This window comes from Hemiscyllium ocellatum, chromosome 20 (assembly GCF_020745735.1).
Source record: "Hemiscyllium ocellatum isolate sHemOce1 chromosome 20, sHemOce1.pat.X.cur, whole genome shotgun sequence".
Taxonomy (NCBI): Eukaryota; Metazoa; Chordata; class Chondrichthyes; order Orectolobiformes; family Hemiscylliidae; genus Hemiscyllium; species Hemiscyllium ocellatum.
In genome coordinates, this window is record NC_083420.1 from 49834436 (window position 1) to 49861039 (window position 26604).

General features: G+C 41.1%; 1 protein-coding gene across 4 annotated transcripts in view; it reads left to right on the forward strand.

Annotated features, from left to right (window-relative positions):
- rnf216 (ring finger protein 216) overlaps positions 1 to 26604 on the forward strand; it is a 220346-nt gene that overhangs the window by 183890 nt on the left and 9852 nt on the right. For all 4 annotated transcript variants that reach the window (XM_060840343.1, XM_060840345.1, XM_060840344.1 and 1 more), the window contains one exon: positions 3068 to 3290. In XM_060840343.1, coding sequence (XP_060696326.1) covers positions 3068 to 3290 — 223 coding nt within the window. The remainder of the gene's footprint in view (positions 1 to 3067; positions 3291 to 26604) is intronic.

Below are 26604 nucleotides of genomic sequence, written 5' to 3' on the forward strand. Positions count from 1 at the left end.
TGTATCATCAGCAAAGTTAGCAATCACACATTTGGTCCCTTCAAATCATTAATATGGTTTATAAATGTTTGAGCATTTTCTGAACTGGTGTAATATTCCCAATATTATAACAGAAAAAATATTACTCTCTCTTTCTATTTATAGCCCACTATCTAGACTAATTTAATTGAACTTTCCTAGTCCAGTCTAAAAGTAAACAATTACCTCAGAATGGTGATTTCTGCATAACAGGATGTCTCTGGAATGTGAAAGACTTTGTTCTTTGTTATTTAAAAATTGAAAAGTACCTTATAAAGTGTCAACTTTAGACAATAGACAGTAGACAATAGGTGCAGGAGTAGGCCATTCTGCCCTTCGAGCCTGCCCCACCATTCAATATGATCATGGCTGATCATCCTTAATCAGTATCCTGTTCCTGCCTTATCTCCATAACCCTTGATTCCACAATCCTTGAGAGCTCTATCCAACTCTTTCTTAAATGAATCCAGAGACTGGGCCTTCACTGCCTTCTGGGGCAGAGCATTCCACACAGCCACTACTCTCTGGGTGAAGAAGTTTCTCCTTATCTCTGACCTAAATGGTCTACCCTGTATTTTTAAGCTGTGTCCCCTGGTTCAGCACTTATCCATTAGCGGAAACATGTTTCCTGCCTCCAGAGTGTCCAGTTCTTTGATAATCTTATATGTCTCAATCAGATCCCCTCTGTCTTCTAAACTCAAGGGTATACAAGCCCAGTCGCTCCAGTCTTTCAGTGTAAGGTAATCCCGCCATTCCAGCAATTGACCTCGTGAACCTACGCTGCACTCCCTCAACAGCCAGAATGTCTTTCCTCAAATTTGGAGACCAGAACTGCATACAATACTCCAGGTGTGGTCTCACCAGGGCCCTGTACAGCTGCAGAAGAACCTCTTTGCTTCTATACTCAATCCCTCTTGTTATGAAGGCCAGCATCTATTAGCCTTCTTTACTACCTGATGTACCTGCATGCTTACCTTCATTGACTGGGGTACAAGAACACCTAGATCTCTCTGTACTGCCCCTTTACCTAAATTGATTCCATTTAGGTAGTAATCTGCCTTCCTGTTCTTGCCATCAAAGTAGATAATCATACATTTATTCACACTAAACTGTATCTGCCATACATCTGACCACTCACTTAACTTGCCCAGGTCGCCCTGTAATCTCCTAACATCCTCATCACATTTCACCCTGCCATCCAGCTTAGTATCATCAGCAAATTTGCTAATGTTATTGCTAGCACCATCTTCTATATCATTAACATATATTGTAAAATGCTGCGGTCCCAGTACTGATTCCTGTGGTACCCCACTGGTCACTACCTGCCATTCCAAAATGGAGCCGTTTATCACTACTCTTTGTTTCCTATCAGCCAACCAACTTTCAATCCGAGTTAGTACTTTGCCCCCAATACCATGCGCCCTAATTTTGCTCACTAACCTCCGATGTGGGATTTTATCAAAATCTTTCTGAAAGTCCAAGTATACTACATCTACTGGATTTTTAATTTTTCGACTTGCAAGTCAGGTGGCAAACCAGTTAATCTTCTCCATTTCCCCCACTCATCTGCGCCACTGACTAACTGAGGAATGAGTCCATTAGCACTAACATTGGCACTGTTACTTCATGTAAGTGGCTGTTCTTTACTGGTGAACTTTCTGCTGCTTAGCCCCCATGACCTACATATTCTAGTGGCCCTTCTAGATTAAGATTGTTTGAGTCTCAGTGCTACACGTAGTACTGTTAATTTAATGGATTCATGATTATGGCTTCCTGATTTGAATGCTTGATTGAGGATCTTTTTTGCTTAATACCCTTTAAACTATTCATAAAAGAATGTGGTTGCTGAACTATACTGTGTAAATATATTGCGAGCATTACGTTGGACTTGGTCGAAAGTTATGTATTTTCTTGTCCTCCAATCGTCTCAAAACCTTTTACAGTCCATAAAATACTTTCAAAATGTGTTCACTTCTCTAATGTTTAAAACATTGCAACCAATTTAGACTCTGCAAGATCCGAAAGGGTGTGTGTGAATTGAGGGTTAAATATGGCTAAGATACTGGAGAGATCTGCTCCCTTACTATTTGAATAAGGCAAGATCTATAGAATCTTATACATTCACCTGAAAGAAGACACAGCCTCGGTTTAACACCCCATCTGGTGGAAGAAAATGATTCCTCTTGACAGGACACTGCTACCTCAGTACTAGATTTATGTGTCAGCCCAGCCTTGAGTTCAAGCCACATGAGTGTGGCTTAGAGGCCTATAACACAGAAGAAGGCTCTTCACCCCATTGAGTCTGTGCCTTCCACTGTAACCTCTGCTGAATCCCAAGAGAAATTGTTTATGCTGCTCTTCATACCATTTCTCCTCCGAAGTTATAACATGAGAACATCCTCAGAGATTCCAAGTAATGGTCTCCATGCCTCTGTGTGCAAAATAACAAACTACCAGTGAAAACTACTTTCTCTTTTCAGATGTTGCTTGACCTATGTATTTTCTGTTTTTCTGCATATTTTTGACAGAATTATCCCTTTCTATCTGTGTAATGTTTGTAGCTCTGAAGTTGCAGATGGATTAATGTAGTCACTGCCACAATAAAAGTTGTGAAAAATATTGAGTTACTTCAGTTTTGGGTACAGCAGATTTTCTTGAATATCTGGAGCAAAATGTTTACAAATGACCTTAATATGTTTTATGCTGTTTTTCTTGCAACTTGTGAGCTGCTGCTACCTTATAGTTTCAGCCTTATGTTAAGGACTGGGCTGGAGGAATGAACCAGGATTATCACTTTGACTGTATGGGATACTTAATTGACAAGTACATCTGATTGTTGAACTTGGCGATGGTTGCCACCCATCTAGTTCACTAATACACTGTCCAGATACCTGTGAAAGGTCCTTCGGCAAGTTACTAGAAATGTGTTAAAGAGATGAGTGGTTAAAATAAAGAGGATTTAGATAAACAACAAGCATTGAATTGAGAATTTTTGCAATTTATCTTTGCAAATCAATGTTTTCTCAATCACACTGATCTTGTGTTACAGTGAGGAAAAAATGACTGCAGCTGCAATCAGGAAATGTCACAAATGCACAATGGGCCTCATAAAATCTGAGGGATGTAACAGAATGTCCTGTCGTTGTGGGGCACAGATCTGCTACCTCTGCCGGGCTCCCATAAATGGGTACGACCACTTCTGCCAACACCCACGGTCACCAGGAGCACCTTGTCGTTTATGCAAGAAGTGCTCTTTATGGACAGATCCTAAGGTAAGGTGTTAGGCAGTTCAAAGAATGTTGTGAACTGTAATGCAGAATTCTAAAGTATGACAGACATGATTCAAGCAAATAAAACATTGCAGATGCTGAAAATCTGAGACAAAAACCGATTGCTGAGGAAACCAGCAAGACAGGCAGCATCTGTGGAGAGAAAGCAGAGTTAATATTTTGGGACTATTTTGCAGAAGGATCACTGGACCCGAAGCATTAACTCTGCTTTCTCTCCACAGATGCTGCCAGACCTGCTGAGTTTCTCCAACAATTTCTTTTTAAGATTCAAGCAAATTTTGTTTCTAACTTTCAAGAAATGGGCCCATTGTGTGAAAAGAGATGATTCCAGACCTGTTACAAGGATTGCAGAAATCAATTCAGATGGAAAACAAAAATAACTGATCTGTTAATTGTATTGCATTATACATCAAAACATGGATCACTAGTTTGAAAATCATAGTGCAATGGCTGAAAATTAACGAGTGCTGTGAGAAAATAACTTAAAAGTGTAGCTTCACTTAACTTTTTTAATTAATGTCCTTACTATGGGGGAATGAATGTCCAATATAACAAATTGGTCTTCTATTACTTATCCAAAAATAGCAATGAAATGCGTACCTTCTGTCATACCCCTGCAGTTTCATCATAAAGGCATAATAGAGGTGGCTTTTTATGGTTTTATCATGTTTTTGATCACATTTAACTTGGGAATGATTTTCCATAATTATCGTTATGTTAAATATTGTTGGATAAAGAAAATCGTAAGGATGCATGTGTGGATCATAAATTACTAACGTGCACTATTTAGGGTTAACAGTCTATTTCAGAGCCGTACATTCAATCTAATTAAGATAATTATTTGTTGCAGGTCTGATGCTTGATTGACATTTTTTGTCAAGCAGGCACCTGAGTCCTTACGTTGTTCAAAACCTGACTACAAGGTTTTATTCTGGCATTAAGGACCTTTTATTTTTGGTTTTAGCAGAAAAAACACATTTATAGGGCACCCTTAAAAGTTTAAAGAAAAGTTCTAAATTGCACCTCAAGAGCCCAAGTAAAAGAAAATACCAAACAATTTGATCAAAAAATAAGCTGTAAGGAGGGTTTTGAAGAAGTGAAAAGTAGGGGCTGACAGAGGCAAGTGTCAGAGTGCAATGCATACATATCATAAAGGGCATCTGCCAACGCAGGAGTGAAGCTGGGGAAACCTAAAATAAACTGGAGTCTGAGAAACAGCCATTTCAGGGTTTAGGGGTCATAGTGCCCAAGATATTATAGAGCTGAAACCGAAGACATGGGAATGTTTGAATCTAAAGCTGAAAGTCTAATGTTCTGGGAAATCTGGAACATGGTGTTTCAGCAAAGAAAGGGGTTACTGACAAGTAAGAATTGATGTAGGATTATAAGGTTGTAAGCATTTTTCTGATACAATTATCCAGAAGACTAGCTAGGAAAGCAATAGAATAATCATGATTGACAACAGTAAAGGTGGAAATGAGGGGGTTCATTGGAGCCTGGAGTGAAGTGGCTGTCTGACTGAGATCCATGTTAATATTTTAGCTTTTTGCCACTTTATGATGAAATCAGATTTAATACTGCACAATTGATCCTTTGAATTATGCCAAAATGACATTGCAGTTAGTAATATAGAAACAAAAGATGTGTAATGTATCATTCACCATAAAAGCAATGCGATATGAAAATACAGTGGTAGGCTATGCATTAAAGCAAAACCTCTTGCAGACTCTGTCTGTGAAAACTAGCAATCAAGACAGTGCATAATTGGGAGTATTTTACAATATATGGTGCCAAATAGTATGTGTAACAAGGAGTAGCAGATGATGAGGGGACATTACAATGTCCCTGCGTGCCTGGGAAGTAAAACCTCTGTGTCATTTAGGGTAGATTTGACATGTACAAAAGGAACGAGAATTCAGCTAACCGATTTGGACATTTCAACCTCAAGTAATTGGTTCTCACACAGACAGTTTAATACTTCTGTTTTAATGACAACTCAGTCTTTAGATCGTTGAAAGCATAATGGGTTTGCATGACTGGCCTTATTGTTTAGTAGTACTTGATCTGACTCAATTCTTGCATGAAAAAGCTTCTTGGACTGATTTTGTGACTAACATGTTGCTTTAAAGGGAACTAATTGAAGACATGTGGGAATGTTGCTCATGTAGTAGAGTTACGAAATTTCCTATGTGGAGGAAAGTCTCAGCCTTTCATGACTTTCTGCTATTTTACACCCTTGCTTTAATTTCACAAAAGCTTGGTACATTAAAGTGTTGATACCAAAGAGGGACAGCTACCGATTCCCACAGCTAACTGGACTACACCACCTCCCACCCTGCCTCCTGTAAAATCGCTATCCCTTATTCTCAATTCCTCTGCTGCATTTGCTCCCAGAAGGACCAGTCCCGCTATGGACCATCCCAGATGGTCTCCTCCTCCAAAGACTGCAATTTCCCCTCCCATATAGTCGACAATGCCCTCCAAGCACATCTCTTCTGCTTCCCGCACCTCCACCCTTGAATCCCACCCATCAATAAGGGCGGGAGCCCCCTGGTGCACACCTTCCACCCCACCAACCTCTGAATACAATGCATCATCCTCCGATGTTTCCGTCATCCACAAACGGACCCCACCACAAGGGATCTGTTCCCCTCCCCACCCCTATCTGCATTCACGAGCGACTATTCCATCCACGATTCCCTTTTTAGGTGCATGCCCACCCACCACTCCTGGCACCTTCCCCACCACCACAAGAAGTGCAAAATCTGCGCCCACACCTCCCACCTTACCTCCATCCAAGGCCCCAAAAGAGCCTTTCACATCCGACAGAGATTTACCTGTACTTCCACACACATCATCTACTGTGTTCATTACTCTTGATGTTGTCTCCTCCTCATTGGGTGAGACAGGATGCCAACATGCAGAACATTTCAGATACGCACTCACTAAGCAACCCCACTGTCATGTGGCCAAACACTTTAACTCCCCCTCCCACTCTGCCAAAGACACGAGTGTCCTTGGCCTTCTCCACCGCCAAACTGTAGCCTCCCGACACCTGGAGGAAGAACGCCTCATTTTCCGCCTTGGGACCCTCCAACCACATGGGATCAATGTGGACTTCACCAGTTTGCCATTTCTCTCCCCCCACCTTATCCCAGATCCAACCACCCAACTCCGCTCTGCCCTCTTGACATGTCCTACCTGTCCATCTTCCTTCTCCTCCACTTCCACCCCCCCCGCCCAAAAACCATTTGCTCCACTCTCCTCTCTGACGTATCACCATCACCCCACGTTCACCAAAGTATCACATTCCTGGCTACCTCCACCCCTCCCACCCCCTCCCATTTATTGCTCAGATCCCTTGGCGCACCGTCCCCAACCTTCCTTATGAAGAGCTTATGCTCGAAATGTCAACTCTCTTGCTCCTTGGATGCTGCCTGACCGGCTGTGCTTTTCCAGCACCACACTCTGCGACTCTGATCTCCAGCAACTACAGTCCTCACTTTCTCCTTCTTGCATGTCAGTGTTGCCCACCTTGAATAACTTTTAGTTGTGATAACTTTTTGTCAGGCTAATTGGATCTTTGTATCTCAAAGGAAAATAAAGTTTACAACCGTATTTCCATCATAATAACTATGGTAAACAAGAAAGGCTGTGCAGCGAGAGGTTCACTTGCTTTTGAGTAGAAATTAGAAATATTTATTTGGAATTTTCCAGTCTGCTTTTGCTCTATAATATTTCTGCTAATACTTCACAGGTTTTCTCTTGTACTCACTTATTTTCCAGTGTTAACTGAAAACAATGTTTTGGCCAAGATAGTTTATATGGAAAAACAGTAAAATTATAGCATAGAAACAGAGCATTCAGCTCAATCGGCTTTTGCCAGTGATAGTGCTCCATGCAAGCCACCTCCCAACCTACTTGATTTAGTTCTGTCAGTACACTCTTAGATTCTTTTCTTCATGTGTATTTCTTCAGCTTCCTCTTAAATATATTTATGCTACCCATCTCAACTGCTGCATAAAACAGCAAGCTGCATGTTCTCATTACTCTGAGTCAAGATGATTCACTTCCATTCTGTATTGTATTTATTAGTGACTACTTTGTACTGATGGCTTTTCGTTTTGCAATTTTAGAGCTCCTGCAAGTGGATCTATTCCTTATATTTTGAACATTAAATTTACAATTGAACTTGTGCTATCTTAAAGGTGAAGAACTCAGGGAAGAATCCAATATCATGTGCAACATGCATGCTGCTAATTCCTGGCTGAAATGCAAGCTGGATTTACATAGTCAGAAGTCACATGACACCATATTATAGTCCAACAGGTTTATTTGACTTCACAAACTTATGAAACGCAGCCCCCCCGTTAGGTGTAGTGACTTGAGTTCAATAGTACACAGGATGCTATAGTCAAGCAGGGATTGACTTGACACTGGTGCAGATCTGGACTGAATATGTCAGTGTTGGTTGTTACAGTCTACTGAAGTTGCATCACAAGCAGTAGTTGATTTTCTCAGGTGCAAAATGGATAAACGACCACTCGGAATCAGGGTGCAGCAGGTGAAGCTCATAAGGAAGGAGTCTCTTCATCCTGACATTGCACAAGGGCAAAGCACCGTGGTGTCAAACCCCATTCACTAGCCGTCTAGAGGGTGTCTTGGATACAGTCATCACTTTACAAATATACCTAGCATTGCCTTAAGTGTTTATAAAATGCAAAAGCTGTTAACTACATACTGAGACTGCTGAAAGGTGCGTTCCTGTGAATGTAAGCATACATAGCTATCCTGGCCAGTAGAGTCTTAGAATCATCGAGATGTACAGCATGGACACAAACCCTTCAGTCCAACCCGTCCATGCCAATCAGATATCCCAACCCAATCTAGTCCCACCTGCCAGTATTCGGCCAATATCCCTCCAAACCCTTCCTATTCATATACCCATCCAAATGCTTCTTAAATGTTGCAATTGTACCAGCCTCCACCACATCCTCTGGCAGCTCATTCCATACCCATACCACCCTCTGCATGAAAACGTTGCCCCGTAGGTCTCTTTAATATCTTTCCCCTCTCACCCTAAACCTATGTTCTTTAGTTCTGGACTACCTGACCTGAGGGAAAAGACTTTGTCTATTTATCCTATCCATGCCCCTCATAATTTTGTAAACCTCTATAAGGTCACCCCTCAGCCTCCGACGCTCCAGGGAAAACAGCCCCAGCCTGTTCAGCCTCTCCTTGTAGCTCAAATCCTCCAACCCTGGCAACATCCTTGTAAATCTTTTCTGAACCCTTTCAAGTTTCACAGCATCTTTCCGATAGGAAGGAGAGCAGAATTGCACGCAATATTCCAACAGTGGCCTAACCAATGTCCTGTACAGCCGCAATGTGACCTCCCAACTCCTGTACTCAATACTCTGACCAATAAAGGAAAGCATACCAAACGCCGCCTTCACTATCCTATCTACCTGCGACTCCACTTTTTAGGAGCTATGAACCTGCACTCCAAGGTCTCTTTATTCAGCAACACTCCCTAGGACCTTACCATTAAGTGTATAAGTCCTGCTAAGATTTGCTTTCCCGAACTGAAGCACCTCGCATTTATCTGAATTAAACTCCATCTGCCAGTACTCAGCCCATTGGCCCAGATCCTGTTGTAATCTGAGGTAACCCTCTTTGCTGTCCACTACACCTCCAATTTTGGTGTCCTCTGCAAACTTACTATCTGTACCTCTTATGCTCACATACAAATCATTTATGTAAATGACAAAAAGTAGAGGATCCAGCACTGATCCTTGTGGCACTCCACTGGTCACAGGCCTCCAGTCTGAAAAACAACCCTCCACCACCACTCTCTGTGTTCTACTTTGAGCCAGTTCTGTATCCAAATGGCTAGTTCTCCCTGTATTCCATGAGATCTAACCTTGCTAATCGGCCTCCCATGGGGAACCTTGTCGAATGCCTTACTGAAATCCATATAGATCACCTCTACTGCTCTTCCCTCATCAATCTTTGTTACTTCTTCAAGAAACTCAATCAAGTTTGTGAGATACGATTTCCCACGCACAAAGTCATGTTGACTATCCCTAATCAGTCCTTGCTTTTCCCAATACATGTACATCCTGTCCCTCAGGATTCCCTCCAACAACTTGCCCACCACTGAGGCCTGGCTGACCGGTTTATAGTTCCCTGGCTTGTCTTTACCACCCTTCTTAAATGGTGACACCACGTTTGCCAACCTCCAGTCCTCCGGCACCTCACCTGTGACTATTGATGATACAAATATCTCAGCAAGAGGATCAGCAATCACTTCTGTAGCTTCCCACAGAGTTCTAGGGTACACCTGATCAGGTCCTGGGGATTTATCCACCTTTAACAGTTTCAAGACATTCAGCACTTCCTCCTCTGTAATCTGGACATTTTGCAACATGTCACCATCTATTTCCCTACAGTCTATAGCTTCCATATTCTTTTTCCACAGTAAATACTGATGCAAAATACTCATCTAGTATCTCCCCCATTTTCTGTAGCTCCACATTTTAAACGAATAGATTTAAGGTTGCTGGCCCCAAAGTGCTCCCCCACTGACACCTCAGTCACCTGCCCTGCCTTACCTCCCAAGAGTAGGTCAGGTTTTGCACCTTCTCTAATAGTTACATCCACGTGCTGAATCAGAAAATTGTCTTATATGCACTAAGAAATTCCTCACCATCTAAACCTTTAACACAATGGCAGTTCCAGTTGATGTTTGGAAAGTTAAAATCCCCTACTATAACCACCCTATTATTCTTACAGATAGCTGAGATCTCCTTACAAGTTTGTTTCTCAATTTCCCTCGGACTATTGGGGGGGTCTATGATACAATCCCAATAAGGTGATCATTCCTTTCTTATTTCTCAGTTCCCCACCCAAATAACTTCCCTGGATGTATTTCCCGGAATATCCTCCCTCAGCACAGCTATATTGCTATCCCTTATCAAAAATGCCACTCCCCCTGCTCTCTTGCCTCCCTTTCTATACTTCCTATAGCATTTGTATCCTGGAACATTCAGCTGCCAGTCCTGCCCATCCCTGAGCAATGTTTCTGTAATTGCTATGATATCCCAGTCCCAACTTCCTAACCATGCCCTGAGCTCATCTGCCTTCCCTGTTAGGCCCCTTGCATTGAAATAAATGCAGTTTAATTTATTAGTCCTACCTTGTCCCTGCCTGCCCTGACTGTTTGACTCACTTCTGTTCTCAACTGTACCAGCCTCAGATTGATCTCTTTCCTCACTATCTCCCTGGGTCCCACCACCCCCACCCACCACCCCCTCCCCCAGCCGTACTCGTTTAAATCCTCCCAAACAGTTCTAGCAAATTTTCCTGCCAGTATATTAGTCCCCTTCCAATTTAGGTGCAATCCGTCCTCCTTGTTCAGGTCACTTCCACCCCAAAAGAGAATCCAATGATCCAAAAATGTAATTCCTTCTCCCATACACCAGCTCCTCAGCCATGCATTCAACTGCTCTATCCTCCTATTCCTGCCCTCACTAGCTCGTAGCACTGGGAGTAATCCAGATATTACTACCCTTGAGGACCTCCTTTTTAAATTTCTGCCTAACTCTCTGTAACCTCCCTTCAGAGTCTCAACCTTTTCCCTTCCTATGTCGTTGGTTCCAATGTGGACAATGACCTCTTGCTGGCCCCTCTCCCCTGTGTAATTCTGAACTGAGACAGTAATCTGGTTTGGTTAGTGCCTGATTGCAACCCCACTTGCAATCCTAGCTCAGACCTATAGTTGCCCTATTCGTGCTCCTTTTAATTCTCCAACCTGTTCAAGTATTTGTGTAAAACATCTTCGAGTAAAAATCATTCCTGATGAAGGGCTTATGCTCGAAACGTCGAATTCTCTATTCCTGAGATGCTGCCTAACCTGCTGTGCTTTGACCAGCAACACATTTGCAGCAAGTATTTGTGTATACTTGTCCAGTTTATACTGTGCTTTTAAATTGCCGCTATTTGAATAGCTATCACTATCGCTGGTGTATTAACTAATTTTTCATAATTTGTGAAGTTCTAAAGTTTTGAAAGTGCCAAATTTGAAAGTTGACAACTTTTATTAGCTAATCATAATTCATATTGGTATTCTGGATCCTTCTGTATTGACTGCAGTCTTTGTCAAAATTCTGTAGAGACCAGTGCCTTGATCTTGCATCTCAATATTTTAGCATTTATTTTGAGCAGATTATTGTCAATATTGAAAACTGATCAGAAAATCTATTAAATCTGTTTCAGAAATGTAAATGCATGATGGACAAGACGTATTTATAGTTGTCAGAGTTCAGTATTGTTAGCTGCTGCATTATGTACTCTTAGCCTACTTGTGTTGATCTTTCTGTTGAAAACCTCATTTTGACACAACCCAATGAAGATAATCCCACATCAACAGCAGGTTGCTAATGACATTCGATGCAGGTGCCTTGGCATTTTGCCAGTCTACTCCTCCTGTTGGTAAGTCAACATCAGTGCCTTCCTCATGAGTTGACGCATGGAATCTGCTTTCATTTGGGAATGGTGATGACAGAAGCTCGAGTAATTGACTATTGCCTTTTTGAACAGGTTCCAAATTGAGGAGCTCAAAACAGCAGGATAGATCAAAGTTTACATACTTTGGCTGCTGTACCTTTAGGGTCAAATGCTACAAGACAGATTTCAAATCATTTTTGAGTGAGTTAATGAATCTGGACAGTTGATCATATTAAAATGCTGTCTTTCCGTTTAAATCTTTTTTTCTTTTAATTTCAGGCACATGGTACTTTAATACAATTGATTTCTAATAATGTCACTCTTCTGGAAACTAATTTTCCTCTGAAATTAATGTTTTTATGCAGTTTTGAACTAGCAAAGAATTTTTTAAAAAGCCACAGGTGTACAATGGGATCTCCAGGTAGCAATTTTTTTTCATTTACTTGTCTCCTCTGGCAGTAATTTTAAATAGTTTAAATTGGGATTATCCAGTGAACAGTAAAAATTAGGAATTTGTATCCTATAAATGTATTATGTGCCAGGATGACATTGGACTTGACTATTATTCTTTACAGCGAGGTGCCTGACAGCTTGCACTGACTTAAATATGATGGCTGGTCACTTAAGGAAGGTATGGGAGGCATCATACAAAAACCAAGCAAGAGTTAGTCACTCTAATGGAAATTATTAACTCTCTTGTTGCCTAATTTTGAACAAGAGCACACACTGCATAGTGTTACGCAGCTGTGTTGAATGCTGAATATCTCTCGTAACGTGAAGTAAATAGACATTCCCCAAAAGACTACCTTTAAATAAACGTCAGCAGTTATAATACCCAATGGTGTCAATATGAAATTATTCATAGTCATTGAGAATGTATATCAACAGGCAGCTGTCTTGAAAACTTATGTAATAGTCACCTTTCTAAAGTAAAATTGAATTTATTTTAAAGGCTTTGAAATGTAAATCGAAGTGTGTCATAATCTCTCAGTACTGTTAAGTGATGCAGATTTATTGCATTATTTTATAGGTCTGGGTAATTTTTCCTGGGTAATAGTATCCTGAAGCAATTAAATCCTGCAGCACAAGATCAAGAGGCTGTCCTAACATTTTGTTGATTATTCCTCACGAGAAAAGGAGAGGCTCCTACGCATATCCATGTGTTATTTTAGTGTGTTTATATTGCTATTGATGAAATACTTCTATTATTGCACTTGGGTGTCTTTAAATGTCGTGACAATGAATCAAAAGTCGATCAGTGTAGCAGACGTTATAAGTCTGGGCTTCTGCAGGAAAACTCGTTTCATGTAGCAAGTGGTTAAAGGAACACATTGCTTGAAACTGTGGTGGAGACAGGTGTAATTAAAACATCCAAAAGGGAATCTGAAAAAGAATATGCAGGGTTATGGGAGAAGGCAGGAGAATGGCACCTCGTAAATTTCTCATTTGGAGTGCTGTGCAGATGCGTTGGGCTGAATGGTCTCCTATGTGGAGGTCTATGATGCTGTTGTTTCTGAGGAAACTCAATGTTGCAACCTGGAAGCCACATTTGTCAGTTTTCACTAGTTCTCAAATCCTGACCCTGCAAAATTCTTCCGAGAAGGAATTTTCATTTTCCTTATTGAAATGCAAATTTGCCAAGTAAACAGCATATGTTGGAAATTCTCAATATGTCTGACAGCAGTTTGTGGAGAAAGAAACTGCTAATATTTTAGATTGGTGATCCTTTGTCAGAAATGGGAGATGTAATGGTTTTTTTAGTAGGGAAAAGAATCGAGGAAAGAATCCAAGGGAAGGTATGCAGTTAGGTCACAGTTTGGTGAGATCAAACAAAACAAGGAGTAGATTAGTAGTAAAAGTCAAAACAAGATATCGTTGGATATCCTTGAGCTGTAAGTTGAAAAGTGTTAGTACCACCAACCATTGCCATCCAAAACAAATGGAAGCATGGGCTATAATTTGGAATTGTTGAACTCTGATGAGTCAGAAAGGCTATTGTAAATTGTTTCGTTGAAAGATGAGGTGGTGTTCCTGCAAATTGCACTAAACTTCTTTGAAACAGTCAAGATAAATGAGGACAAAAAAATCAGTGGGTGGGGGGAGGAGAATTAAAATAACTGACAACCAAAGATTGCCAAGTGAACTTTCTGCTGAGTATTTCCAGAATGTTCTATTTTTATTTCAGGTTTTCAACCTGCTCAGTATTTTGTTCTAATAAAATTTCAAACAATATTAACAGTGATGACAGTGATTATATTAGCTGATATTAATGGAAAATTAAATTCAGTGTGAAATTTGTGCAGCTTGTGTGAGTTTGTGTAGAAAGTGTTAGTTTTTGGAGACAGCAACCCTTACATCCTGAAGTAAGGCTGATTCTTGTCTCAGCCTTACTGCTGACAGACAAGTTGGCTGTGGGAAATGAAAATGAAGTGAATGAAATATAAATTGCAGATATGAGTTGAATGTGAATAACAATCAACAGAATTCCCTGCTAGTGAAACCAAATCAGAAATTGCTGGAGAAGCTCAGCAGGTCTGGTAGCATCTGTGGGAAGAAAACAGAGTTCACATTTTAAGTCTGGTGAGTCTTCATCGAAGTAAAAAAATCACACAATACCAGGTTATAGTCCAACAGGTTTAATTGGAAGCACACTAGCTTTCGGAACGACACTCCTTCATCAGGTGATAGCGGAGGGTTCGATCGTAACACAGAATTTATCGCAAAAATTTACAGTGTGATGTAACTGAAATTATACATTGAAAAATTGATTGTCTGTTAAGCCTTTAATCTGTTAGAATACAGTGATAGTTTCATTTTCATGTGTAAATCACAGAACCTTTTTTTAAAGTTGCATTCTCGAGTTAGCTGTTAACAATGGTGATAGCTAGACAATATTTAGACAATAGGGAGTGGGTCTGGGTGAGATGTCTTTAGAGGGTCTGTGGACTCAGTGGGCTGAATGGTCTGTTTCCACAATGTAGCAAGTCTAGCATTGACATATCATCTTGTCATTCATGTTGCTTCCTCTTTTATTGCTAACAGCATCCGTTACCAATGCTGATTCTCTCCACAGTGTGCACATTGTGCATTTAGATATATGAGAGTGCAGATTTAACGAGCACAGAAACCTATGCAATTTTTACCCGTTGCATCACTCCATTGGTTCCTCTGCGTACATTGCAATGATCAGGTAGAAAAATTAATTGGAAGTGGAGTTAGTAGAAAAATCGTCATGAGAAGTCCAAGCGCCAAAAGACAAGAGCATGTTAATAAACCACCTTTGCAACTGTAAAATTTGAAGGAGGGGTTTTTGAAGGAGATCATCAAAATTAGCAATGAGTTTTTGCAGAGTGAATAAGAAAAAATAGTTTCTAATGACAGAAGGGCCAGTAACCAGAAGCCAGCTATTTAAGGTGGTTCGAAAAAGAATCTAAGGCAAGCTGGGGTGAAATTTATTTATGCAGTGCATGATTATAATCTGGAATGTGCTGCCTGAAAGGGTAATGGAAGCAGGTTTAGTCATAGCTTTCCAAATAGACTTTGATATATACTTAAAGGCAAAAATGTGAAACAGCCATGGGGAACTGGGGACAATTGGTTTGCTGTTGTGAACAGCTGCACAGACAGTATGTTAAATCAACAAGTCCTATTGCGTTTTGTTCTGTGATTTTATGAAATGGCTACAAAACAGTTTCCCACTGGAACTATACCATTACCTCGCAACTCTGCACTTTATATGGATATAATTATGAATGGAAAACCTATACACTAATCTTCATAAATTGCATTCATTGGAGATGATTTTTATGTTTTGATTAATCAGACCCCAGAATCGCATACCTTCTGAAATGCATTTCCTGCTTGTAATGTTATGCTATTCAGAATGAGGGTATAGTATAATACCAGATTTTTGACTCACTTTTTCAGTTGGTTGTCTAATTTGTATGTGCAAGTTAGGCAGACCCAATCTAAAAACTGAAGCTACTAATTTGCGTTAAATATAGACACTGCAGAGGGAACTTTGGTGCTTTCCTACAGAATTAAAGAATATGACACAGTACTGATTCTTGTAAAACTTGTATCACACATCAAACGTCTGACTCCTGATTTCTGGGCTGTTGGATGATAGGAACAGGAGTTTACCATTTTAGCTCATTGAGCCTATTGTAACATTGGTGAGATTATCTCTGACCTTAGTTCATAAAGTTATCAGAGACCTTTGAAATCGAGATATCTATAGCAGATTTGGAGAGGCAGTAACATAGTGGAAAGATTAGATTCCCTGCAGTATGGAATCAGGCCCTTTGGCCCAATAAGTCCACACTGACCCTCCGAAGATTGATCCTCTGAAGATTAACCTGCCCAGACGCATTCCCCGACTCTCTATTTATCCCTGACTAATGCACCTTACACTATGGGCAATTTTTTTTTTATATAGATATTTTTATTGGGAATTTAACATTTTGACAAATTTACAAAAATAAGCAGAATTTTCAAGCACAAACATTAATATAAAAATAGATCTTAAATATATAATCATCAAAATTCAACTAATCCACAATCATCCAGAGTGTATAGTTGAGTCGCTTACATCCTTCAAATAAGAGAAAATGTTCTCTAATACACTCATAACAGTATGATAAAAAGGAAGCTATTTCCAAACAATAAGAACAAAAAAAAATTAAACATGTTTGAATGGAGATCTTTCCCCTTGTTCTCAGGGGGCCTTACTACTTTTCCAACGTTCCACCATATCCTCTCCCAAACAGTGTCCCACCCTCGACCCGGGCGCTCCTTAATAGGATTTAGATATAATACCGAGCTAGAGTTAACAGTGAGCGCCGCACCCCCACCCCTCCCCACCCATACCTGAGTATATCTAATAGCATCAATGCCACGTACAAACACACATAACTATAAAATTACAACTCCAACAGATTACAGTTAAGTATAATAACATAGCAAGGAAGACAACCCCGCTCCCAGAGGCAAAAGTAAAGTAGAATAAAGTATCCATTTCTCCCCACGGAGTGTGGGAGAGGCAAGCCAACATAAATGGTCTCTTACGATTTATTTAACCGAGTCTAAAAGTTACTTGGCCTCTTCCGATGATCTAAAATTATACTCGGATCCTTCGTGGGTAAAGCATAACGTCGCTGGGTAGCGTGAGGTGTATTGAATATCTAAGACCCTTAAACATTTCTTCACCTCATCAAACGCCTTCCTCCTTCGTGCCAAAGCCGGGGAGAAGTCCTGAAATAACATAATCTTGGATCCTTCATGAATCATAGCTTTAGGATCCTTTCCAAGCTTTCTGGAGGCATCCAGGAGTATCTGCCTCTCCCTATAACTCTGCAGCCGGAACAGGACCGGGCGTGGGCGCTGGTTTGGGCCAGATCCGCGTACTGCGACCCGGTAGGCCCACTCCACCCTTACCCGGTCAGTTTCAGCCCCCAGGTTTAAAAGCTGGGGCAGCCATCGCTCCAGAAATACTACTAACTGTTCTTTCCCTTCTTGCTCTTGAAGGCCCAGCAACCGAATATTTTTTCTCCGATTTCTGTTGTCAATATCATCGATGTAAATTTCAAAGGCCCTGACTCTCTGCTCCAGAGCTCGCACCTGTTCTGCAGCTGTTTGAGCTGCAGCCTCGGAGGTCGTGGCCTTTAGTTCCGCCCCCTCCACTCGGCCCTGCAGCTCCTCCATGGTTTGATTCTGTTTCTGCAGCTTTTCTTCGAATGCATTCCATCTCTGTCGGGATTCTGCGATGAAATTGACGAGTGTCGATTCCAATCTAGCAATCATCTCTTCAAGGCCTGTTTTTACATCAGCTGCAGCCGGAGGAGAGGAGGGTGGGGGAGGGGTCTTTGTTTTCTGAGAGCTGCGGGGTCCCTTTGATTTACTCATTATCCACTCAGTATTAGACTATTTAAATATAATATTCAGCAGCTAATTAAGATTAAAGAAATTTTTTGGGTGGTTTGGCAAGTGTGGTGGGGGCAGGAAACCCACTTTACCCAGGTTTTGGGAAGGGCTCTGTAGACTCAGACTTGCTGAGTCGCCGCCATCTTGGATCTCCCCCACTATGGGCAATTTAGCATGGCCAATTCACCCGACCTGCACATCTTTGGACTGTGGGAGGAAACCAGAGCACCCAGAGGTTCCCTGGCACTGTGAGACAGCAGTGCTTACCACTGAGCCACTATGCTGCCTTGGTAACTGGAATATTAAGTAGAGAGTGTGGTGCTGGATAAGCACAGCAGGTCAGGCAGCATCAGAGGAGCAGGAGAATCGACGTTTCGGGCATAAGCCCCTCATTAGGAATCATAGTTTCCTGATGAAGGGCCAATGCTTGAACCGTTGATACTCCTGCTCCTCTGATGCTGCCTGACCTGCTGTGCTTATCCAGCACCACACTCTCGATTCTGATCTCCAGCATCTGCAGTCCTCGCTTTCTCTAACTGGGATAATAAGCCAGAGCTAATTTTGAGGGTTCAAATTCCACCATGGCAACAGATGTAATTTTAATTCAATGAGTAAACCTGAAATACAAATCATGGTGATTGCAAAACCACTGTCCAATCTCATAAAGCACATCTGGCTCACTATAGAAGAAAATTTAGCTGGCCTGTCCAATGTGATTTCTGAAATACAGCAACGTGGTTTACTCATAAATGTCCACGGAAACAGCTGAGGAAGCCATTGACAAATCACTACAAAGTTTAATAAAAGGAATTAAATTGGACAGGTCACCCAACATTGCCCTAGGCATTGGAAATGAGAAGGGCAGTCTCAACCCTGTTGATCTTGTAAAGTCCTCACAACAGATATGTGGAAGCTTGTGTCAAAATTGGAAAGGCTATCTCATCTATTTTCGAATATCCCAGATACCACCATCACCATCTGTGGGTGTGTCCTGTCTCTGATAGATTAGACCCACCACAGGTGGTGGAATATTGGTATATAGTCAGGAGAGACCTCTGGAAGTCTTCAAATTTGATGTCAAGAAGTCTCATATTAAAACCTGTAATACATTGAAGGGCTTGACAGCATTGACTTAGAGAGGTCGTTTCCCCTGTGGGATTCCAAGACCAGAGGCCATGATCTCAAAGTAAGAGCGAACGTAGCACAGAAAAATAAGGATGTTTTTTCTCCGAGGTGTCGTCACTTTGGGGAATTCTTTACAGCAGAAGGCTATAGAGGCTGCCATTGAGAATATTCAAGTCTGAGAGACCTTTTTTTTTAATCAGTAAGGTTATTGGGGAAAACACGAAAGTGAAGTTGAGGATTCAGGTCAGCCATCATCTCTGGATGGCAGAGCAGACTCGGTGGGCCAAAGGCATAGTTTAGCTCCTACACCTTATGGACTTATGGTTGTACAGTACCTACCGCTCCATGAGCTGCAAAGATTCAAGAAGGTGGACCAGCACCACCACAACAAGAGCAATTAGGGATGGGCAAAGGTAGGAGCAGTAATGGCAGACGGGCTTACAAAATGTACTGAGCCTCCTAGCTGACAAGCTGGATTGATATAGTATGTCCTCTGACACACTGGCCCTGATTGCTCGGAAACTGGAGTAAGTCCTGCAACTTTGTTTGTTCCACAGATAGGGTTGAGCTGCCGTGGAGAGACAAGCCTAGTACCTTCAGGGTCTGCTGAAGAGTCATGACCACCTATTTTCCATTGCTCCATACATTAATCCTTAGGATTGAGGAAAGGGCAAGGATTCTTGGCTCCGGTCATGGAGCCTTGATCCCACAAGTACATAGAATGGTGCCATGAGGCACATAGGGAAGCCGCTCACAGGCCCCATGGCAACTTCCACTCGAGTCACTGGGGTCTCCTTCTGCACCCTGCCTGACTGTTGGAGTTTCAAGCCAAGAATGATCAACTTGTCTGCGACTAGAACACCCTCACATGTCTGGTACGTCCAGACCAACCCCAGATCCCTAATGAAGGGCTTATGACCAAAACGTCAACTCTCCTGCTCCTCGATATTGCCTGATCTGCTGTGCTTTTCCAGCATCACACCTTTTGACTTTGACCAACCCTCTAGCATCAATGACCTCCATGATGGAACAGATTCCCTCCATTCCGTAGTGAAGCAGGGTAGCTCAGTGTGGTTCATTGGAAGGACACAATGAGGAAATCATACTGAAGACTCATGGGACCATGGCTGACAGTTATGTAAATAGATAGTTTTGTTTATAAAAACCAGTTTTACACCATTCATGTGATGGTCTCTATCTCTGTGTAGGGCCTAGATGCTTTGTGCCCCTCAGTATCATTCCTTAAATAGTAACAAGATGCCACATTTGGGAATCTGTGGTGAGTGCCGGTTACATCATGTGGAAATGGGGAGTAGCAATGTATGTATATGACATTCACTCACTCTGATTCATTCGCTGTCCCCATCCCTTTTCAGCATTACCTACTGTTCAGATGGCTGCATGCACAGGAGTGTAGATCTTGGGCAGTTTCCTAGCAGTGCCTGTGCTAAGGAAATGCAACACAAATGATCGATGCTGCAGGATGGCCTGGGAGTACACACTCTATGCTTGTGTTGCCAACATCTGGTACGTTAAAGTCCAATGACCAGATGCAGCCCTCTCCCTCACATGTCAGCTCGCTTTCCCCACCCAAAGCGTTTGCAGCACTTTTCCTGAACATTCTTTATTTTCCATGTGCTTCACTATTGAAACAACAGGAAGCGGTTCTCTGACACCAACTTTCACCCTCAGCATCAACGTGATGCTGAGGCACCTAACATTACTGCCTTCATTTGTCTCGGTGCCCTCGAGCATCTTGACCTGTCAGCACTAGACCAGACCTCTAACCAGTGGCCAGGCATGTCACCTGCTGCAACAGCCTTCCCCACCTCAAACTGGCCCATATCGAGAAAAAAAGACACACTCACTGAACGCCATGGAACTCCTTGTGCAAAGCCAGACAGAGCCCAGTACAGTCTAATTATGTTGTTCTTAAGACGGTTGGTTCAGGAGATACCGTTTGCAATTATGCACTATTTTGAGCCACATCCTAGTCACAGATGCTGATCCATCTTCATTGTAAGTGATTGAATTAATGCGACAATGAATTGACAGTTAATTGAGCTTGCTAAGGTTTTCTCACCCAATACTTAAAGAAGTCGCACTCGCCAAGTTCAGTTTTTAAGCTATGCTTTCCTTGTATGGCAGCTACATTCTTTAGGTAGAATTTCCACTTCAGGGATGAAAATGTGTTGCTGGTTAAAGCACAGCAGGTCAGGCAGCATCCAAGGAACAGGAAATTCGACGTTTCGGGCCAGAGCCCTTCAGGGAGAAAGCCTCAGTCAGCAGTCTCAGCTAGAGAGGCCTGGCATGTGGACCATTGGGGAGGATTCGAATGGGCTCCCATCCAATTTCACCCACAACAAATGTGTGAGGAATTATACTTACAGATGGTGATGGTGAAGATTTTCATGATCCCAGCCTTCTAGATTTATCGTTCTGTTTCTTGAGCAGAATATTTCAGATTCACATTCAGAACAGCACAGATTCACATTCATACTCCATTTCAGAATTACTCACATTCGCTTTCAGGATAATCTAGATTCACGTGCAAGTTTTCACCCATAAAGGAGCAAAGGTTTCAGAGCATAAATCCTTTAATTTTATTTTTTTAATTTTCTGCAGCCAAAAACTTTTAAAAGCTGGTGGAATAGCACCAACACGTGATGATATGAAGTGCCAAATGTGTGTACGAATTAATTTGTAGCAGAAATCCGACTTAACATATTTTAGGTTGTGGAGTAGAGTCTAACCATGTTTTGGCAGCAAAATACATGCATAAGCCTAGACTCGCATTTTTCAGCTACCAAACGCATGGTTATAGCATGATTAAGTGTTAGCCTCAGATGTTCAGCTCGGAAATGCATGTTTTGTGTTATACTCGCCTTTCAGTCAGCTCACTGGATTCAGTAGGCTGTGGAGATCATGTTTCGAAGAAAATGTGTACGAGGTTATGGTACCATCACAAAGCAGCCTGTGCATAGCAACCGATTAACAGAACTGGGTTCTCCGCAAAAGAAATTAAATATAAAGCTGGTTTCAGGTTAAAAGTCATAACATGTGCTTGCTCATCAAACATGTACTGCAGTGGAAGAATTTGGTTTCAATGAAATACTGGTGCCAGAATCAAAGAAAATGTCCACTCCACGGCTCCAACCCCCCCCCCCCCCAGCCCCACCCCCACCCAACTCCAATGAAGAAGTTGCTGAATGTCAAATATCCCCTCTGAACAAGATTACCATTGGCCTGATCTTGGGAAGCTCAAACCAGAATGGGTCCTTGGATATCTGAATGAATGAGCTGGATTTTGTGAGGAGTAGAAATGATGATCTCCTATTTTCTCTGTTAAGACAGAGCTTCATGTTTCTGGCAGGGGATTGCAATCATGGCCAATTTGGTCTGCCTTTGAATCGCACAGTAGTTGGGTGGGGGTGTGGGGGGGAAGGTAAATCATGCCCCCTTTGTCATAGTAGTAGCTGCCATATTCTGTGAAGTAAAATGACCAGCATTACAGAGCCACTTTGATAACTCCTGTAAAATGTCATTATGTAAGGACGGCGAGAGTTTATTATACTTTAACACAAGGTGGGTCGGAATAACAGATCAGCTGTGGAGCTTTTAGAATTGATCAGGATGGACAGGATGTGCTGCGTCTTGTGATGAGAGGATGAGAAATGTTTTATTTAATGAGACAGAGGAGTGGGAGACTGTGCACACCACAAGGTAAAGGGAGGTGTTAGTAATGCGTGTGATAGGTGGGGTGGGGGGATGGTCAGTTTAATAGCTACCCAGGAAGTCGACTAGGTTTTTTAATTATCTAAAGTTTTCTGGATAGCTATTAATTCAATTGCAATGGAAAGCCCCAGATTTTCCAATTGAGATGGATTCTTTCTGAGGATTTCAGGGGAGTTGCCCCACCAGAATCTTCAGCTTCCCTGGCAGTTCCCTTGGAGAAAGATATGTCAACAACTCCATAGGATCCCAACCTGCACCCTCCCGTGCTGCAGAAATGACGATCTGACTATTAGAAAATCTGTGCCATTATGTCATCACTACAAATACAGTGTGAAACCTGCCCTGAGTCCAGCAATGACTTCAGAGTAACAGCCAGTTTGTGTGGTCACTTAAATGTTTCTTGTGTTGTGACAAACCATGATTACTCTGAGACTACCATAAGACCTCTATCAAAATCATCAGTTTCTACTGTTTCATTATCAAACAACAGCCAAAACATGACTATCCATGATGTTACATCAGCAACATAGATTAAGTGCCTCAACAAACCATTCAAAGATCATGTTCATGCTGAATGGGTTAGATTGATAGTTGACAGAGAAAAATAGCAGGAAATGTGTATAGTGGCAATGTAATGTTTTGTAGGGTTTTATCATCAAATCATAGGATTATATTAATGTAGGAACTATCATCAAATCGTTCAAAAAATGCAGAATATTCCATTTAGTGAATGGAGGGGAAGATGATTTGCAGGGGAAGCAACACAGAAGCACCACATCTGAGCTGGAGTGGGCTTCTCATGGCTAAAGTGACCCATAAATTCAATAAACCCTTTGTGACAAATTTCAAAGATGATGAATTTGGCCATTTTTTAAAAAACTGTTATTCTAACGATCTTTGAATTATATTTTATTAAATTAAGCAGAGGGCATTATTTTATTTTAATTACAAGTGTTTAGTTCCTTTTCACATTTCCAACTGGAAACAACCGACATCAAAGATTCACATTTCATACTTACAAATTGGGCCTTGTTTTAAAATGATTGATGGAAGCTTCGGAAGTCAACTTGTACATCACCATCTTTAATATTTGCAGTGGTTGGTACACTTTACTGTATGTCGTTAGCTATAATAAACTCCTTGTAACTTTATCGTTAAAACTAACAAAATTAAGTCATGTTACTTAAAAAGTGGAAACAGTGGAGAAGTGGTAATGTCACAGTGCTAGTAATCTAGAGACGCAGTCCCAGCTCCCTGCCACACAATTTCACATTCACTAATGGTAGCTAGTGTAATGTAAATTCATCTAATTAATAAATCTGCAATCAAAAGTTAGGGGAAGGAAATCTATCATCTTCACTGATGGCTGGCCTACATGGGCCTACAGCCTATAGCAATATGATTAACTCTTTACTACTCTCAAATGACCTAGCAAGTTATTTAATTCAAGGGCAATTATGAATATGCAACAAATGCTACATCCCATGAATGAACATTAATAAAACAAAAACTCTGCAAACATTAACCAATCATAAAACATCTTGAACAAGTCAAGACTTTTTTAAATTTGAATGGAGTGATATGTTTCCTTCCTCCAGCATACTGTGTTGCCAGCAGGGTATTAATATCAGCTTGGATGTATTTCTGTGAATAAACATGTTTCCAACCTCTACTGTCTAATGCCTGAACTCAAAACACAAAAGATCAGCACTAGAATAAACTTGAAACAAATATGCTTTTTGTTGCAGACTTTCATGAAGGTGTGAGGCATCTGGTGATGAATTGGATGGAGCATTTGAAGCTCAGATATAGATTGAACAGAAAGCCAGTTTTGTTTTAATTGGTTTAATTCCAGTTGCATGAGTAGTTAGGGAGTATAAAATTTCTAAACATTTTAAGCAGAAGATCATACAAGTATTTAGAGAGCAAGCACAGCCAAATCAATACTCTTGAGTTGCATTTGCAAAGAGCTCGCACGGGAACAGTGTGTCAGATGGTCTCCTTCTGTACTGAAAGTAGTTCTGAAGAAGAACAGAAATTGATCATTCAAATCAAGCTGTCAAAAAAAACCTAGACCTTCTAGCACAATAGGTGAATTTTAAAGAAACATTGTTGATTTGCTGCTTTAACTGCAGTTTTGTGATATGTCATGATGACAGAAATCCTTTAAGAAAGCATATCATCCTTTATGATGCCACACATCTGAAGCAGAAGCTAAAACGGGTACTCCTTCATCTGAGTCAAAGAAAGAAAACCTGTATGCTTGGGTACCAACCACAGCAATTCGTGGGACCTCAAAATAAATGTATTCCAATCTCTAACCACCATTGAAGTTAACAGATCATCCTTCAGCGATCTGAGCAGCACCTTTATAACATGTTCAATGTCTGCAGAGTGGTTGACAATATCTAACTACTTGGTATATCCTCTGTGCCTGATACCCAATGTCAGTACACCCCAATAGGCACCCTTTTAATCTTCAATCTTCCAACTTCCGTTGACCTGGCATCAAATTGAAGGCTGCAAGAGTAGTTAATTTTGCAACATTCAGGAGAGCTGCAATGCAAGTCCTGGCAACTATTCCAAGTGCCAATGTTTTAATTTTAAGTTTACATTCTTCGCAAGTGAGTAAAGCAAAAGATCCTAACCAAGAGGAATGTTTCTGCAATCCAGGATTTAATTTACAAAATTATAAATGCAAGTTAATATTCACCGTATTTACGTAATTTGGAGAGAAAGCAAATTTGTTACAAATCTTTGCAACATAAGAGCAAAATAGACTGTTCCATTATGTAGTCAGATTATAGCATTCTATCAACTGCATTCTGTCACTTAACCAATTTAAAATTCAAAGTTGGTTCTTATTTTCACACTGTGCCTGTCATTCAGAACAATAGGTATCCTTAGACTGGTATAATCCTGATCATTTATCCTGAAGCAGCGGTAATTTATTGCTGGGAATGCACAGTTTCTATACAAATTTAATTACCACTAAGTATTTGCTTGTGCAATGCATTTTCATAATTGTCTTTCACAATTATACAATTAATTAGACAATAGGGAAGATTTTTAAAAAACAAGTCAAGCAGATTGATTCCTATCCCTTTCCATTTTTTCCTTTCTGTCCTTTTTGGTTACCACCTCATGAGTAATTGATGCCATCCTGATTTGGATTGACATCACCATATACTGTCACTTTGTTAATATCATTAAAGGGTATACGAATATGTCTTTCCATATAGCCAGTCCTCCTTATGGACTTCCCACGTAGAACAGAAAATGCAAATCCAACACCTACGGTCCTCAAAAGAATGTCCAATGCTTACCAAGGCAGACTGCATGTGGAACTGGAAAATTCAAAATGGGGTCTGGGGCCAACCTGGAAAGTATGTGGAACTGTGGGTAGCAAATCAACAGTTAATAAGGATTGAGTGTATCTTGTGTCACTAAATGTTCTAATAATTTTATCCTCCAGGTGAGTGGGATACACACTATATGCTGCTCAGAAACAGACTATTTGCCCTCACCAGACCTTGTTAGTGTTTATACTCCAATTCAGCCTCCTCCTATCTTTCCTCATCTAAATCTATCAGCATAACCCTCTATTTTGTTCGTTCTCACATGCATGTCTGGCCTTCCCTTAAATGTATCATTAATACTTGTTTCAACCACTCCTTATTATAATGAGTGCCACATTCTCACACCTCTTTGGCTAAGGAGTTGTTTAAAATTCCAAGGGAATGAAACTGGCTGTGTCCGGCTGCAACACTCAAGGCCTGATTACAGTCTGGTACTGTTGACGTAGGTTGCTGCATCCACATGTCCTGTTCACTCAATACTGAGTTGCTGTGACAATAATGCCCCCTCAGTACTGTTGGTCAGAAATCAACTGATTCCACTTTCAATAGCAATGGTTCCAAAACAAATGGATTTCTTTTGTTTCCTTTTCCTCTGTCCCTCAGCAAACACATTGGTTGTGGAGTTGAGTGCTGGAAAGGAAAAATTG